A 16,362-nucleotide genomic window follows, 5' to 3' on the forward strand; every position below is an offset into this window, starting at 1 on the left:
GGCAGCACTGGTACACGGAGCTCCACCGTCTATCCGTCCACCCACCTCTTCGTCTTCACAGTCACCCAACCCTGCTCACGATGTCTCACGGGCAGGTTCTCCACCCGAACCTGGGCCCTCTGAAATTGTCAGCCTGGCTCCTGACTACCGTGAGTTCAGCCATCTAAACATCCCACAAGAGTGCAAAGATGTCCTGTCCAACGCCAGAGCTAACAGCACAAAAAAGACCTATACTCTCAAGTGGAAACGCTTCTGCATCTGGTGTGACAAGGAGGGTCTACACCCCTTCCGGGTCACTCCCCAACAACTCCTGCCATACCTTCTACACCTGGCGCACTCAGGCCTGGCCCATGCGTCCATCAAGGTCCACTTGGCAGCGATTTCTAGGTTCACTCGAACTTCTAGGGGCCCCTCTCTGTGGGCGGACAGACTCATTAAGCAATTTCTGAAAGGCCTCTTTAGGTCCTTCCCTAGACCAAAACCTGTCCCTCCAACGTGGCAGCTCAACATAGTTCTTCACCAGCTGATGAAACATCCCTTCGAACCTATCCACAAGTCTGACATAAAATTCCTGTCGTGGAAGACAGCCCTCCTACTTGCTCTGACCTCGGCCAGAAGAGTAGGCGAGCTACAGGCCCTTTCCGTCCAGGACCCATTCCTTCAATTCAAGGAGGACAGAGTCATCCTGCGTACCAACCCACGTTTCATACCCAAAGTCCCTTCGGACTTCCATCTTAATGAGCCGGTGGTTCTTAAATCATTCTTTCCGAACCCATCTACCCCGGCTGAGAGATCACTGCACTCTTTAGACCTTCAAAGATGCCTAAAATTCTATCTTGACAGAACAAGACAATTCAGGAAGTCATCCCAACTCTTTGTCGCATTCAGCAGGCCTAGGAAAGGCATGCCCTTAACTAAACAGAGCATATCACGATGGATCTCCTCAGCCATAACTCTCTGCCACGAGAAGGCAGGAAGACCTCTGGACTCACGGGCCAAAGCCCACTCCACCAGAGCCATGTCTACGTCTGCGGCACTATTTGCTGGAGTGCCACTCCTAGACATATGTAGAGCGGCGACCTGGAAGTCCCCGCATACCTTCACCAGGCACTACTGCTTGGACGCTGAGCTGACGAAAGACGCAGCAGTGGGCAGAGCAGTGCTTCGCCATCTATTCCAGTGAGGTGAGCCCTCCTACTTCCCACCATCCTTGACTGGTATGCACATTTCTTTGTTACTAGATTCTGCATGACATTGTATGCTGTTGTTTTTTTCCTACAGTCACAAATGTTCATTTCTTGCAGTAATATACTGTCTGTATCTTCACAGAATGTGCATATTGTATTGCTTGCTACTCTGATTCAGGCATGTGAATCTATGAAAGACACCCAAATACTGGATAAGAAATGCGTTACTTACCTGTAACTGCAGTTATCCAGTATTAGTGTCTTTCATAGATTCACATGCACCCTCCCGCCTCCCCTGGAAGGACTCACCTCTCTCTACAGGTTTACACCTATCCAACTTGGTGCGTACGAAAATCTGAGAGACTGAGGCTCCTCACAGGAAGGTTCTAGAGGGAGGTAGTAGCTGATTGGTTGTTCCTTTTGTTTTGGTCCTTTTTTACAAAAGGACGCAGATAGGCTACCAAGGTGGGACCCTGGAGCCTACTCTATTTGGTCCTTCCTGCATAAGGACCTAGATAGGTTACTAAGGTTAGACCCTTAGACCTATTCTCTTTATGTATGTCTTAGGACATTACTTTTTTATGTACCGGAGGCTCCCGTCTCGACGACGGGGAATGATTCAGGCATGTGAATCTATGAAAGACACTAATACTGGATAACTGCAGTTACAGGTAAGTAACGCATTTCTTCCCTGGCATGTTCCTTCCCAGGGTATAAAGCCTATTCCATGCCACACCATTCACTCTGTAGCTGATCCTGGACTGCGCACGCTAGGAATCTCTCCAGCGCAGCTCCTACACGTGTGCACACACATGTACACCCGTGTCTGCATGTAACCAGCACAGTGCGCAGCGGCCTAGTCAAGCCAGGCAAACACCAGTAAAATCTCCATGCAGTCTCCTTCATTATGAATTCACTGTGGATGAGTCCCAGATTATGAGGCTCCCCACAGTAAAAGCTCAACAATTAGGTGCTCAAAAAGCGAAAAATCCAGGCGGCCCCTAGTGTCAGAACCACCTTCTAACAGGTCTCCTTTCATTTGGTATTCAAGGGGTTACATATGGTAAAACAGCTGGCTTTACACGCCCTCAAGAGTCTTTTAGCCTAAGACTGTCCTGTCCACACTACCTCTAAGATAGCTGGTCTATAAGGTTGACTTTACAACCATCACCATCGGGGTTGTTTGGACTGGTGCAAGATGTTCACTAGAATAGTGAACATCATATACCAGGCCAACTTCTCACAAACAATGAGGATCAGGACTCTTTTGAGTATGCTCACCGTCCATCTCAGCTGCTGATTAAAATTCAGGACACTGATTCTGAGGGCGAGTTTCTTCATGAATGTACTTACCAACATTCTTGCCAACGTCAAGAATCTGCAGGCCAAGAAATGGTGTCTATTCCTTCTTCACTTTTAGCGGATCTCCATAGTATGCTGCAGGACTATAAAAACAGGTCCTCCCAAGTTACGACTCAGGCAGAGTCTGTCCCGGCAGTTCAAACTACGACTGCCCCTACAACTCCATTGATGATTTCTCCAGTGTTGCCAACTCAGGTGCTCTCTCAGCCTCCAACACCTGCTTTGAATATTCCTTCAACACTACCAGATGTACAGGATGATTCCTCAGATGAGGATCAGAATATTGATAACCAGCCTAATCAAGGCTTAGAATGGGGTGGGTATGTGATCCCGGATCCCGCATCGCCTAACCCAGATCCGGTGGATTCTCCCCCCAGCGGATGTCAGGGGTTTCCATGAGCTGATGGAAAGAGCATCAAGCCGGTTCAAGCTTTCAGTGGGCCCAGCATCAGGGCAACTTGTCCGATCATGTCTTGATCTCGGAAACAAGACCGTTGCAGTGGTGGCTCACGGACCGCGATTGGGTCAGTGGCAGATCCCTCTCCCTACCCCACCCGGAGCACGTGGTTGTGACGGACGCGTCCCTACAGGGCTGGGGAGGCCACATGGGAGAGGCGGAGATCAGAGGCCTCTGGTCTCCGGCGGAGTCCCGGATCCATATCAACCTTTTGGAGCTGCGGGCGATTCGTCTAGCACTGAAGGCATTTCTCCCCTCTGTCCGGGGGAGCGTAGTACAGGTGTTCACGGACAACACCACCGCCATGTGGTACTGCAACAAACCGGGCGCGGTAGGGTCATGGACCCTATGCCAGGAGGCTCTCCGCCTCTGGCAGTGGCTGGAACGTCGTGGCGTGACCCTGGTGGTTCAACACCTGGCAGGTTCTCTGAACGCCAGGGCGGACGAACTCAGCTGTCGGTGCATGATGGATCAAGAATGGCGTCTGAACTCGGACGTGGCGCAAGGCCTCTTTCAGCAGTGGGGAGAACCTTGGTTAGATCTATTCGCCACAGAAGAGAACGCGCAATGTCATCAGTTCTGCGTGTTGGAATTTCCAAGGCGGCACTCGCTCGGAGATGCTTTTCGTTGCGAGTGGAGCTGCGGTCTATTGTACGCCTTTCCGCCTATACCACTTCTGCTTAGAGTGCTGAAGAAGATCAGGCGCGACCGGGCCCAGGTTATTCTTGTGGCTCCGGACTGGGCACGAAGATACTGGTATCCCGAGCTACTCAGCATGTCAGTCGATCCCCCGATTAGTCTGCCTCTTCGGGAGGACCTTCTGTCGCAGCAGCAGGGGACGGTTCTGCACCCGAACCTGTCCAGTCTCCACCTACAAGCTTGGAGATTGAGCGGCGGCAGTTGAGGCCATTTGACTTGCCTCTCGAAGTCTGTGATGTCATTCTGGCAGCCAGGCGTCCCTCCACAAAGTCGGTATACGCCTGCAGGTGGAACAGATGGAGGCTGTGGACCCTCTCTCTGCACCCCTTTCTGAGGTTCTCCTCTTTCTTCTTTCTCTTTCCCAGCAGGGCTCTGCTCTGGGCACTATAAAGGGGTACCTTTCTGCCCTTTCCGCCTTCTTACGGCTACCTGATCAGCCTTCCTTGTTCAAGTCCCCCATTGTAAATAGGTTTTTGAAGGGCATCACACACATGTTCCCTCCTGTTCCCTTCGTGATGCCCCAGTGGGACTTGAATCTTGTACTTACTTATCTTATGTGTGCTCCCTTTGAGCCGCTCCATAACTGTCCTCTCCGTCTTCTTACTTTGAAGACTGCTTTCCTGGTGGCCATCACCTCTGCCAGGAGAGTGAGTGAGCTCCAGGCTCTTTCTTCTACACCTCCTTTCCTCTCTGTCCATCCGGACAAGGTTGTGTTGCTGACGAGACCCTCTTTCCTGCCCAAGGTTGTCACGGCCTTCCACATCGGGCAGTCCATTACCTTGCCCACCTTCTTTCCGCTTCCGTATCCCTCGAAAGAGGAAGAGAGGCTCCACCGTCTGGACCCAAAACGTGCGCTCTCTTACTATCTGAATCGCGCACGCCAGTTCCGGGTGGATGACCAGCTCTTTGTTGGTTACGTGGGCGCTAAGAAGGGAAAGGCGGTGCACAAGCGGACCATCTTGCGGTGGATCATCTTGTGTATCCAGGCATGTTACTCCTTGGCCAAAAAGGAGCCCCCTGTTGGATTGCGGGCTCATTCTACTCGGGCCACGGCGACTACAACTGCCCTGGGCCGAGGTGTGCCCTTGCAGGACATTTGCCAGGCAGCTACGTGGGCCTAGCTGCACACGTTTGCACAACACTACTGCCTGGACAGCCAAGTCCGGAGGGATGGCTTCTTTGGCCGTTCCGTCCTCAGGACTTTCTGGTGTGATTATTGGTTCGCAGACCCACCAATGGGGTTGGTATTGCTGGGGTATCTATTCTAAGGTAAGGAATCTATCACTAACGTGTCTCTTTCAGATGCACAAGGTTCGAGGCATGTGGGCTGCTGAATTCATATCTGTGCATAGTCCGCCACCTAGTGTTGGGTCCGGATGATTGCACATTGTTGTCCTGGAAGAGTCTTCGAAGTATCACGAGATAGGTGGCTCCTCCCCTGGACTACAGTGCGCATGGGCATCGCCTCCATCCCCAGATTGTTTTTTTCCGCCATAGGGTTCGGATGTGTTTTCGGTTCCCTCCTTCGGAACCGGTAGTTGTTCGATTTCACTTGAGACCAAAAGGTCTTTAGGCTGGGCGTCGGTATAGTTGCGTTCGGGTTCTCTTACTGACTCTCAGCTCCTATCTCCTACTGCCCTTCCACGTGCTTCGACGCGGACGGGCCTACACTACCGCATTTGCGATGGAGCGGACTCCATTCAAGAAGTGTCCGCTATGTCACTCGAAATATTCGCACCTCGACGTGCACCCTGTGTGCAATACATGCTTGTCACCGGATCACCGTGAAGACACCTGCATGGCGTGTTCAAAGTTTAGGAGTAAGAAAACTTTGAGGATTCGCCGGGCTAATCGACTCCAGGCACAGTTGTCGGCTTCGGCACCCCCACCTGATGACATCTTTCAGGAATCCATCGAGGAGGAGGCCGACGTGCAAGAGTCGGACTCTGCCCCCGCGTCCGAGGAAGAGGCCTACGACGCGGACGAGGAGGCCTGCGACGAAGTCTCCGGTGAGGTAGGGGACGACGAACTGATTTGTGCAGCGATGGGAGATAGCTCAGAGGAAGAGCATCCCCAGACGGACTCCGGGGTTTCCCCCCGTTATACGGCCCAGGTCGAGGGATCGCCTTCGGGCCTTACCCGAGATCTTACTAGAAGTCCTGCGTCCCCGCCTCCGGGCCCGGTCACGGACATTTCTGGCAAGAAAACGAAAGTGAAGGCTACCGGTTCCGCACCCTCGGATGCGAAAACGAAACCGAAACTGGCGTTGGTGAAGAAGGTTCTGGAGGCGTCAACTTCCACGAAACCCAAAATGGCCGACTCGAAGAGCCACGCCAAGATGGCCGACCACAAGAGCCGCGCCAAAATGGCCGAGCCAAAGTCGTCTGGGTCGGCGCCGAAGGTGAAGACTTCCGACGCGGCTGCGTCGGCGCCGAGAGGGGTTGCGGACCCGAAGACGACTTCGAAGAAGCGTCAAGCTGACGGTGCGACAGGCCAGGGGGCGTCGGCACCGAAGAAGAGGCCTGACGACGACCGGGCTCTTGGAGGCGAAGAGTCGCTCGAGACTGTTCAGCCCTCAGCATCCCTTACTAAGAAGGTGGGAGAGTCCTTGAAGCGGATCCGACAGTCCACTGTGGTTCCCAGCCAGGACACTGTCGTGCCTAGGCCCACGCCAAAGCCTGCTAAGGAACAAACGGCCATCCGTTTTACCCTTCCTCCCAAGTCGGCGCCGAAGGCCTTCGCGCCTAAGCAGAGCGGACATTCTCAGGACGTATTGACGCCGAAGCAAGCCTTGCTGGTATCGAAGCTTCGGCTCCAGCCCCTCGCGGTGGAGGAACGTCGAGAGGTGACGATCGACGCCAACACTGGAAAATTGTCGCTCCTCAAACGGAAGATTACGTCGGAGCCGCCATTGGAACCTTTTAGGATTCCACTTAAGAGCAAGAAGTACTCTGCGGACTCTTCGGCTCTGATCGAACCTCTGTCTCCACAAAACATAGAACGCTCGCCGACCCATTCCCCAGTGCCTGATGTGGACGAGGAGAATGACGAGTACAACTATCCTGCGTACTCGGATCCGGACGAGGTGCAGGTGCCCTGGACGGCAGGAGGCGACGCCGACGACCTGCAGTCAGGTCAGGACACTCATCTTTTCGCCGCGAAGACGTCCCCGACGGAGGACTCGGCGGCGTTTAATGCATTAATAGGGAGAGCCGCAGCGAACCATGACGTCGAACTGCACTCAGACCCGGTGGATGCGGACTTCTTGGTCGACACCTTCTCGGTAGCCGAGAAGCAGGTCAAGACGCTACCTATGCTCAATGGGGTGCTGAAGCATGCACAGGAGGTATTCAAGGAGCCCACCCGGGCGCGGGTGGTCAATCCTCGCATCGACAGGAAGTATAAGGCGGCGCCCACGGATCCCACGTATATTAAGGGACATTTGCCATTGGACTCCCTGGTGGTGTCCAACGCTCGGAAGAGGGCGAATTCGCAGTCTACTGGTGATGCTCCTCCCCCAGACAAAGAGTCGAAGATCTTTGAGGCATCAGGCAAACGCATTGCTGCACAGGCAGCAAACATCTGGAGGATCTCTAACACTCAAGCCCTGCTTGCCCGTTATGATAGGGCCCATTATGACACGTTAGAGGCCATCCTACAACATTTGCCTGACCAATACAAGGAGGCGGGGGAGATGCTCATTCAGGAGGGTAAACTCATTACTAATGCATCCATTAAATGTGCCCTAGATGTAGCAGACACTGCCTCCAGGGCTATCAATACAAGCGTACTACTCAGACGCCATGCCTGGCTTCGAATTTCTGGGTTCAAGCCCGACATACAAACCACATTACTGGGTCAGGCTGTGAATCCGGACCATCTGTTCGGCCCTGAGGTGGATGCCTCACTAGAAAAAATGAAGAAAGATACCGAAACAGCCAAATCTATGGGGGCTTTACAAAGTCAGCAGTTTCGGGGTGGTTCTTTTCGCCGCTCCAATTCAAGAGGCGCCTCAAGAGGCCAGGCACCCCAGACCACGCAGTACTACAAGGGGAACACCCAGTCCTCGTATAACAACAACAAGGGCAGGGGTGGCTACAGAGGCAATAACATCAAGGGCAGAGGACGTGGAAACAACGCCTCCAGGTCCACCGCCTCCAACAAGCAGTGACGTCTTGTCACTTCCCCCCGATCACACAACACCTGTCGGGGGGAGACTACAGCAGTTCCTGTCGGAGTGGAGATCCATCACCACGGACAGGTGGGTGAGGTCTCTTATCCAGTACGGGTACTGTCTAGAACTTACGTCCACTCCACCGGACATACCACCAAGAGGCCGTGCTATGTCCGACGAGCACTTGACCTTGTTGCAGCAAGAAGTACTAATCATGCTGCAAAAAGGGGCGATAGAGCTCGTTCCATTGCAAGAACGGGGAACAGGGGTCTACTCCCTGTATTTTCTAATCCCCAAAAAGGACGGATCACTCAGGCCGATCCTGGACCTCAGGCCCCTGAACAGGTACATCAACTCAGAGCACTTCCATATGCTCACATTGCAGCAGGTGCTCCCCCTGCTTCAACAGGGGGACTTCCTAGCAACGCTGGATCTGAAGGATGCATATTTCCATATTCCCCTGCATCCTTCCCACAGGAAGTATCTCAGATTCAAGATCTTAGACCAGCATTACCAGTTCAGAGTCCTGCCGTTCGGGGTCACCACGGCACCAAGAGTTTTCACCAAATGCCTAGCGACTGTAGCAGCGCATCTCCGTCGCCAGCACGTCCATGTCTTCCCATATCTAGACGACTGGCTTATTCAGGCAAAGACGGAACAACAGTGCGTAGACCACGTGTCACGCACCATTCACCTCCTGCACGATCTGGGATTCTCTCTGAACTACCCAAAGTCCCATCTCCAGCCCGCCCACGTGCGACAGTATCTGGGCGCAACGATCAATACTCTGGCGGCCACTGCGCAGCCGAGTTCAGTGAGAATCGCCGGTATCCAGGCGCTGATCCAACGATTCAGACCCCAGACCTCGCTTCCGGCGAGGGTGTTCATGCAGTTGATAGGCATGATGGCCTCCTGCTTCTCCATTGTCCCGCACGCGAGACTACATATGCGTCCGCTTCAGGAGTGCCTGGCACGTCAGTGGACTCAGGCTCATGGGCAACTGACAGACCTAGTGTTGGTGAGCGGTCGGGCGTACAACTCTCTGCATTGGTGGAACCCACAAAACCTTTGCAAGGGCCGACCATTCCAAGAGCCTGTCCCACAGATCATCCTGACAACGGACGCCTCTCTCCAGGGATGGGGAGCGCATGTACTCCATTACACGGTGCAGGGACTGTGGACACTTCAGCGGAGGAAGATGCACATCAATGTGTTAGAACTGATGGCAATCTTCATGGCCTTAAAGGCGTTCAAAGTACATCTGTGCAACAAGGTCGTGTTGATCCGGACGGACAACATGACGGCCATGTACTACATCCAGAAGCAAGGGGGGACACACTCTCCACAGCTGTCTCATCTGGCTCAGAGCATGTGGAAGTGGGCCATTCAGAGGAACATCTTCCTCATGGCAGAACATCTCCCAGGCAAGGACAACCAGATGGCGGATCTGCTCAGCAGGCACAGCCATCAGATGCACGAGTGGGAGTTACATCCATCAGTACTCCAACCGTACTTCCAAAGGTGGGGTCATCCAGAGATAGACCTGTTCGCCACAAAGGAGAACGCAAAATGCCAAAGCTTCGCCGCCAGGTTCCCACACCCCCAATCACAGGGCAATGCGATGTGGATGAACTGGTCAGGCAGATTTGCGTACGCTTTTCCCCCAGCGCCTCTGATACCGCTGGTGGCACGCAAGCTCAGGCAACACTCGATGACGCTCATCCTGGTTGCTCCAACGTGGGCTCGCCAACCATGGTACACCACGTTTCTGGAACTCTCCGTGGTACCGCATCAACGGCTTCATCTCACTCCCAGCCTTTTGACGCAGAGCCATGGCGACATACAGCACCCAGATCCGCAACAGCTCAACCTGGCGATCTGGCTCCTGAGGTCCTAGAGTTCGGCTATCTCAATCTTCCTCCCGACTGCATGGACATCATTCGGGAGGCGAGAAAGCCCACCACGAGAGCTTGCTATGCGGCTAAATGGAAGAGGTTTGTCGTCTACTGCGTGGAGCACAGCATTGACCCGCTAGACGCTTCCATTCACAACATCATATGCTACCTTTTTCACCTGTATCGATGTAATCTAGCGTACTCTTCCATCCGCATTCACCTGTCGGCTATGGCAGCATACCTCCAAAATAGACAACACCTGTCACTCTTTAAGGTCCCTGCTATCAAGGCTTTTCTGGAAGGGCTCAAAAGAGTCATTCCACCAAGGACTCCACCAGCTCCAGAATGGAACCTCAATGTGGTTCTTACAAGATTGATGGGTCCTCCCTTTGAGCCACTACACTCTTGCGAGCTGCAGTTTTTGACCTGGAAGGTGGCGTTCTTGGTAGCAATCACATCGCTACGGAGAGTGAGCGAGCTGCAGGCGCTCACCATCCAAGAACCTTTCTTCCAGGTACATGCCAACAGGGTGGTGCTCCGCACTAACCCTAAGTTCTTACCCAAAGTGGTCTCGCAGTTTCACATAAATCAAACAATTGAATTGCCGGTGTTCTTCCAAAACCCAGAGACGCTGGCGGAGCGGATGCTCCACACACTTGATGTAAAAAGAGCCTTGATGTATTATGTGGACAGGACAAAAGATTTCCGCAAAACCAAACAACTCTTTGTTGCTTTTGCCACACAACACAAGGGAAATGCAATCTCCAAAGCAGGAATAGCTAGATGGATAGTAAAGTGCATTCAGATATGCTACGCTAAAGCTAAGCGCACTCTCACTATCCCACCGAGGGCCCACTCCACTAGGAAGCTGGGGGCCTCTATGGCGTTCTTAGGTAACATTCCCTTAGAAGACATCTGTAGAGCAGCCACATGGTCTACCACTCATACTTTCACCAAGCACTACTGCGTAGATGTGCACTCAAAACAACAGGCAGCTGTTGGTCAGGCTGTTCTAAAAACTCTTTTTCAGACTGCTGCAGCTGGCACGGGCGGCCGCCGCTAATGGAGGGACTGCTATGTATTCTATGCACAGATATGAATTCAGCAGCCCACATGCCTCGAACTGCAAATGCTACTTACTAGTATGCATCTGTTCTTGGCATGTAGGGCTGCTGACATTCATATCGCCCACCCTCCTCCCCGGCGCCTGTAGCAGCTGCAGTATGTATTCATATACACACATATGCTCATAGCATGGTCATCACTCACTTCTTCACTCCATCTCTGCCTATGGCTAAAAACAATCTGGGGATGGAGGCGATGCCCATGCGCACTGTAGTCCAGGGGAGGAGCCACCTATCTCGTGATACTTCGAAGACTCTTCCAGGACAACAATGTGCAATCATCCGGACCCAACACTAGGTGGCGGACTATGCACAGATATGAATGTCAGCAGCCCTACATGCCAAGAACAGATGCATACTAGTAAGTAGCATTTGCATTACTACTTGTGTAACAATATATCTGTAAGAGACATTAGTTAGTGATCGATTCCTTACCGACCCACCCATCCTCCTCGTTCTGTGAACCGATATCTAGGGTTAAGGTCATCCCCTTTCAGGGCCCTAGTTTCATGGCACCAGTGTTGGTTCCATCATGGCTCTGGGTATCTGGCGCGGAAAAGCTGTGTATCAGAATTGACGTCCGCGCGCATGGGCTGCGTCTAAGTACTCCGACGACGTCATTCCGGAGCTAACGACGCCGACGACGGACGCGGAGCTGCGGACAACGCTTACCGACGCGCAGGGGTATTGCTACGCAAAAATTTCCGGATCCAGTCTGATGCCTGGGGATATTCTAAGGTAAGGAATCGATCACTAACTAATGTCTCATACAGATATATCGTTACACAAGTAGTAACTTGTGCATTAGGAACAGACGTCCCCCAATCAGAAAGAAATGTATTCTAGACCTAACCAATAGGTGATGGAATAATGCACAGCATGTGAATCCAGAAAAAGTCTTGAAGCTGCAAAACTACTCCTACAGGCAAGTACCCATTTCTGGTCTATTTCTGTGCAATCTTTTATGATGAAGCCTTTACAGGGGGAACTTGCTAGTATGTCCATTATTCGAAAATACCAGCGTAACTGCCCGAGTTGTTCCTGTAAATACCTTTGTTCACCTTGCAGCCACAGTTAGAGTGCAGTTTTCACATCGTATGACTCTCCAGCATTTCCTTCATTTCTTTATGCATGAAAACGAATGAGTAAAATGTTTTCTCTAGGAAGTATATATGCTGTTTTAGTTAATGTTTTGAAATGATTAAAATTGAAGAAAAAGGTTAGATAGCCATATTTGAGGTTACTTTAAAAAAGGTTTTCTGGAGGAGATTTTCCTGGGATCCCACACAGATGCAAACACATTAATTGCTCATGAATTTAGCAAAGTTTCCCTTGACGTACAAGTGGCTTGTTTTTCACTGTGTATGTGTATATTGGGAAAATGCCTACATTAATTCACACCATTAGTACCTCCAGGTTTTCCTTCTCCCGCATTGATTCAGTGGAATTCCTTTTGCGCATGTCCTGTTCATCAAGTGTACTGTCACGTGGCACATGGGGACGTTGACCTTTTTTTCACTAACTTAGCGTGAGCATGCTGTGCACACATTAATCACTACACGTCTTTATTTTCTGCAATAATTTTAATGACTACTTTCACATAGAACTCATTGCTGTGTTCACTCTCCGTATGTTTGTGAGATTTTGACTGAACATTAGATGCAAGGTCGAACACAATGCCAGTTGTTATTTTGTTCTGGCAAGTCCTTAGCCTTTAGACAAAACATACCGATGCAGCTGTTGTTTGGACAGTGTACTTGAATTTTTAGGGGGGTACACGACGAGGTGGCAGACACTTGGAGAGGACCTTTCCAGGGAGAAGAGCGAGACAGCACCTATGATGTAGATCTACTATCTATAGGCTAAAGTATGGGGTCTGCTGACAAAGCCCAGAGATCTTTTATCTTATATAATACTTCTTAGCAAAGAGAAGAGGGGGGGAGGTTAGGCACTATAGTATTTTCTCCATTGTCTTTTTATGATGACATCTCCCTTCATGATGTATGGACTAGCTGCTATGCGGACTATATTTGTACTAAGCATGCATGTTCGGGTACAATAGTTATAATTAATATTTTAAACTTTTATGTGTCTGTCTGATATTATTGTGGACAAGTATCAGAGTGTAAGCGAAAGGCTGTGTCTTGTTACTGCGATTCCTGAGAGATCTGGGAGCGTTGTGTTCTGCGGTGTCTAATCGTTTTTTTCTCTGTAAGTGAGTAGGAGAGCAAGTGAGGACTCTATAGCTAGTCGGACCTGGATTCGTGGGTTCTAAGGTGGTAGGAAGACTGAGTCCCTATACACTAAGTCCCGTAATCCTGCACATAGTTCTGTGTTTGTGCAGAATCCCTGCATCAGTACACTGACTCGCAGAAGTAAAAAGCGCTATTCCCTACCTCGTCGCTGACCGTTTTTATACGAGTTGATGAACCGCTTGAAATTCAATTTCACTCAGTATTACGCCCGAGGTGACTGCCATTTAACATCATATACCTTGTTTCACCATAAACAAAGATTGATTTCCTGCCACCTACGTTTGCTACCCTACACAGTCGTCAGAAGGGTTTAATTATGTACATCCAGGGGGTCTTTTTACCAGCAATGAGTTGTTTGGTCCTGATGATAGTCTTCTCGACGACAGCAATATAGACCGAAACGTCGACAACCTCATCATCTCCACCATTGTTTCTTTGGAACACACCTACAACCACTGTTGATTAATTATTCTGGTTGTTTGTTGCAATTTTCTGGAGTTGATGTTAAGTTTTGAACTGATGTGTTTAAGCTGCTCATACAACTTCTTTGCTTAAATTAATTTTTACTTGTCTCCCCAGACATTTTTTGTGTGATTTACATCTCCTAAAACTTATAAAATTTTCTTTGAATACAGGTTTAATCTCTCCGTGTATCTTTGATTCTCCTCCTTCCAGAGATGGATTCCATTAGTTTAGATTGTTCCTTTCATGTGATATTGTGTGATACCTTGGAGTGCGATAACTTCCATACGACTCCCAACTAAGTGCATTTTGTTTTCCTAGAATCAAGTCCCTTGTAGCATTCCCTTGACCTCAAAGATAAACTGCCCAAGCCTACAAGGGTAAATTGGGTTTCCCCTGCCTGTTCAATGCATGTGCATTAGCACTGTTTTCACGGTTTAATTTCTCTTGTGTTCTTCGGCCACTCCCTTACGCCACATGTTCTATGCATCTGTTAAGCTACCTCTTTTCTCTCCTCATTTGCAGAAAGTGGATCAAAGCGCAAACGAGATGACGAGATACCGATTCTAGAGCAACGTGAGAATCGAATGAATCCTCTTCGCTGTCCTGTCAAGTTTTATGAGTTTTACTTATCGAAATGGTAAGGACCTTGATGATCTATAAATTGCAGTGGTCTGCTTCTATCTGTACATCTTAATAATTAAAGTAATGGTCTCCAGCTTGTACTCGACCTCGAAGCGCTCTCCTTCGGCGTGGTTATCACTCTGGTGCTGTTAGATATCACCCTGGCCATGTTTCATCACCCGCATGCTTCTCATCATTGTGCTGTGTTGTTGCCATGTATTCAGCCTGTGCATTCTCCTGCAATCTAGTGATGTGACATAGGAGTAATGATCATTGTGAGAAGTTGGCCCGATATGCAGCGTTCGCTATTCTAGCGACCGCTATGTATCGTTCCAACGACCCTTATGGTGTTTGGTTGTAAGTCAACCTATAGACCAGCTATCCTAGTAGCGTGGATACGAGCAGTCTAAGGCTAAAGACTCGAGAGGGCGTGTTAAGCCAGCTGTTTACCACACATGTACCCCTTGAACACCCAGTGAAAGGACACTACACAAGTGTTATGAAAATAAACAGGATATTTATTAAGAATCACAACAGCCCTGTACTCTTTATGAGGACAGGGTACTAAGCACAGTCCAAATCTCTTTAGCAAATACTTCAAGTGCACAATTAAAACAAGTGTCCGGGGACACGGAAAGGTTAAGGTCTCGGGCGGACCCGATAAGGCAAGTCGGAAGCGAGGGACTCGGGACCCTAGAGTAAGGAGGCTATGCAGGCACCGAAATGCCGAGTTACCTAGCCACGAGGGCTGCGGCTGCACAAGTCTTACAGGCGTCGGGGTCTTCGCTGACGAGCCAGGAGCCGGAAGAAAAGGAGTTGCTGGCCGGCGACCAGTGCTGAATAGTTCGTAGTGATCCAAGCCTGGATCGGAGATGGAAGAAACCTGAAAGCAGAGGGGACCAAGTTCGTACTACTAGCCAGTAGTCAGAGGGTACCAGGAAGGCACCGGTTGGCCGTCACCTCGACCAGGTGAGTGGGCGACGCTAGGCTCTGCAGTCTCACGGACCAGGAGGCGTTGTCGGCGACCACGGTGGAGGTGCGAGCTGTCCCACGAAGGATGATGCTGTCGGCATCGCTGGGCCCAGGATGGGGCAACAAGCCTTGGCAGGTCTCAGGACCACGTGGTGGCCTAAGATGGCGTCTTGAGTGGACCAGGAGGGTCCGGGGTGCTTCTCGCAAAGATGGAAGCAAGGGCCAGTCTGGAGCAACCAGACCAGCAGTGAGGATTCTCGGATGTCGTCAAAGAAGGGCACAAGCCAGCGGCTAGTGACCAGACAACGTGCTGAGCAGCGAGCAGAAGGGCCCCACGCAGATCGTGGAGATGCTGGGAGACTGCACTTCGGTGCTGGAGCGGCTCAGGGTCGGGGCTTCTCGGACCCCAGAGCACTCACCAGAGAGTTATCTCGATGGTCGTGCTGGTTAAGAGCGTGCAGGTTCTGATGATGGCCGGTCCCTCGAGGTCTCGTCGCACCCACAGATCACAGCTGAGCTGATGACGTGGGTAGAGGTCAGAGGTGCCAGGGAAGCCGGTTCTCGTCGAGCTGGGCCGTCGGATTCCTTGAGGAAGGACTTACAGCAAACCGCAGAGTTCTTAGTTGGTGCCCGCTGATGCAGGGTGACTACTCCTTAGCCACAAGGGAGAAATCTTGAGAAGAGTCTTGAAGTCCTTTCGTAGAAAGTATTCTTGATTCAAAGATGATCTAATTTGGAAGGGTCCCCGCTCCGGCCTTTATTCTAAAGAAAGGGGTGGGAACATGACTAGGTCCTGCCCTAAGGGTGGGACCAGGAAGGGGGGTAGTTACACCCCTCTCCCCTGCCGGACTTTCCCCAGGCCAGGGCTGTCGCCCCTGGAACTGGTTCTAACCGGCAGATGCGTAGTGAGCACCGGGGTGCCACTCCGCAGTCACCTTCTCGCAAAAGCCCTACCTACCCAGAATACACAAACCCTGTCTGGGACGGTGCGAACACCGCCCTCGACAGGAAACCCTTTGTCCAAGCGCTCCTCGCTGGAAGGACTCCCAGCAGCAGGAGGTCAGACTCGTGTCTGTGGTGGCAGCGTCCATTTTGTGGAGCTGAGGCTTTCGTTAACTTTAACCGGGGTTCACAGTTACGTACATGTCGTG

The 16,362-nt window shown here is 51.1% G+C and overlaps 1 protein-coding gene across 5 annotated transcripts in view; it reads left to right on the forward strand.

Annotated features, from left to right (window-relative positions):
- The window catches only part of ZMYM3 (zinc finger MYM-type containing 3), a 539,665-nt gene that overhangs the window by 491,397 nt on the left and 31,906 nt on the right, over nt 1-16,362 (forward strand). For all 5 annotated transcript variants that reach the window (XM_086918270.1, XM_086918269.1, XM_086918272.1 and 2 more), the window contains one exon: nt 14,141-14,255. In XM_086918270.1, coding sequence (XP_086774396.1) covers nt 14,141-14,255 — 115 coding nt within the window. The remainder of the gene's footprint in view (nt 1-14,140; nt 14,256-16,362) is intronic.

The sequence above is a fragment of the Lissotriton vulgaris genome, chromosome 4_1, assembly GCF_964263255.1.
Source record: "Lissotriton vulgaris chromosome 4_1, aLisVul1.2, whole genome shotgun sequence".
NCBI lineage: Eukaryota > Metazoa > Chordata > Amphibia > Caudata > Salamandridae > Lissotriton > Lissotriton vulgaris.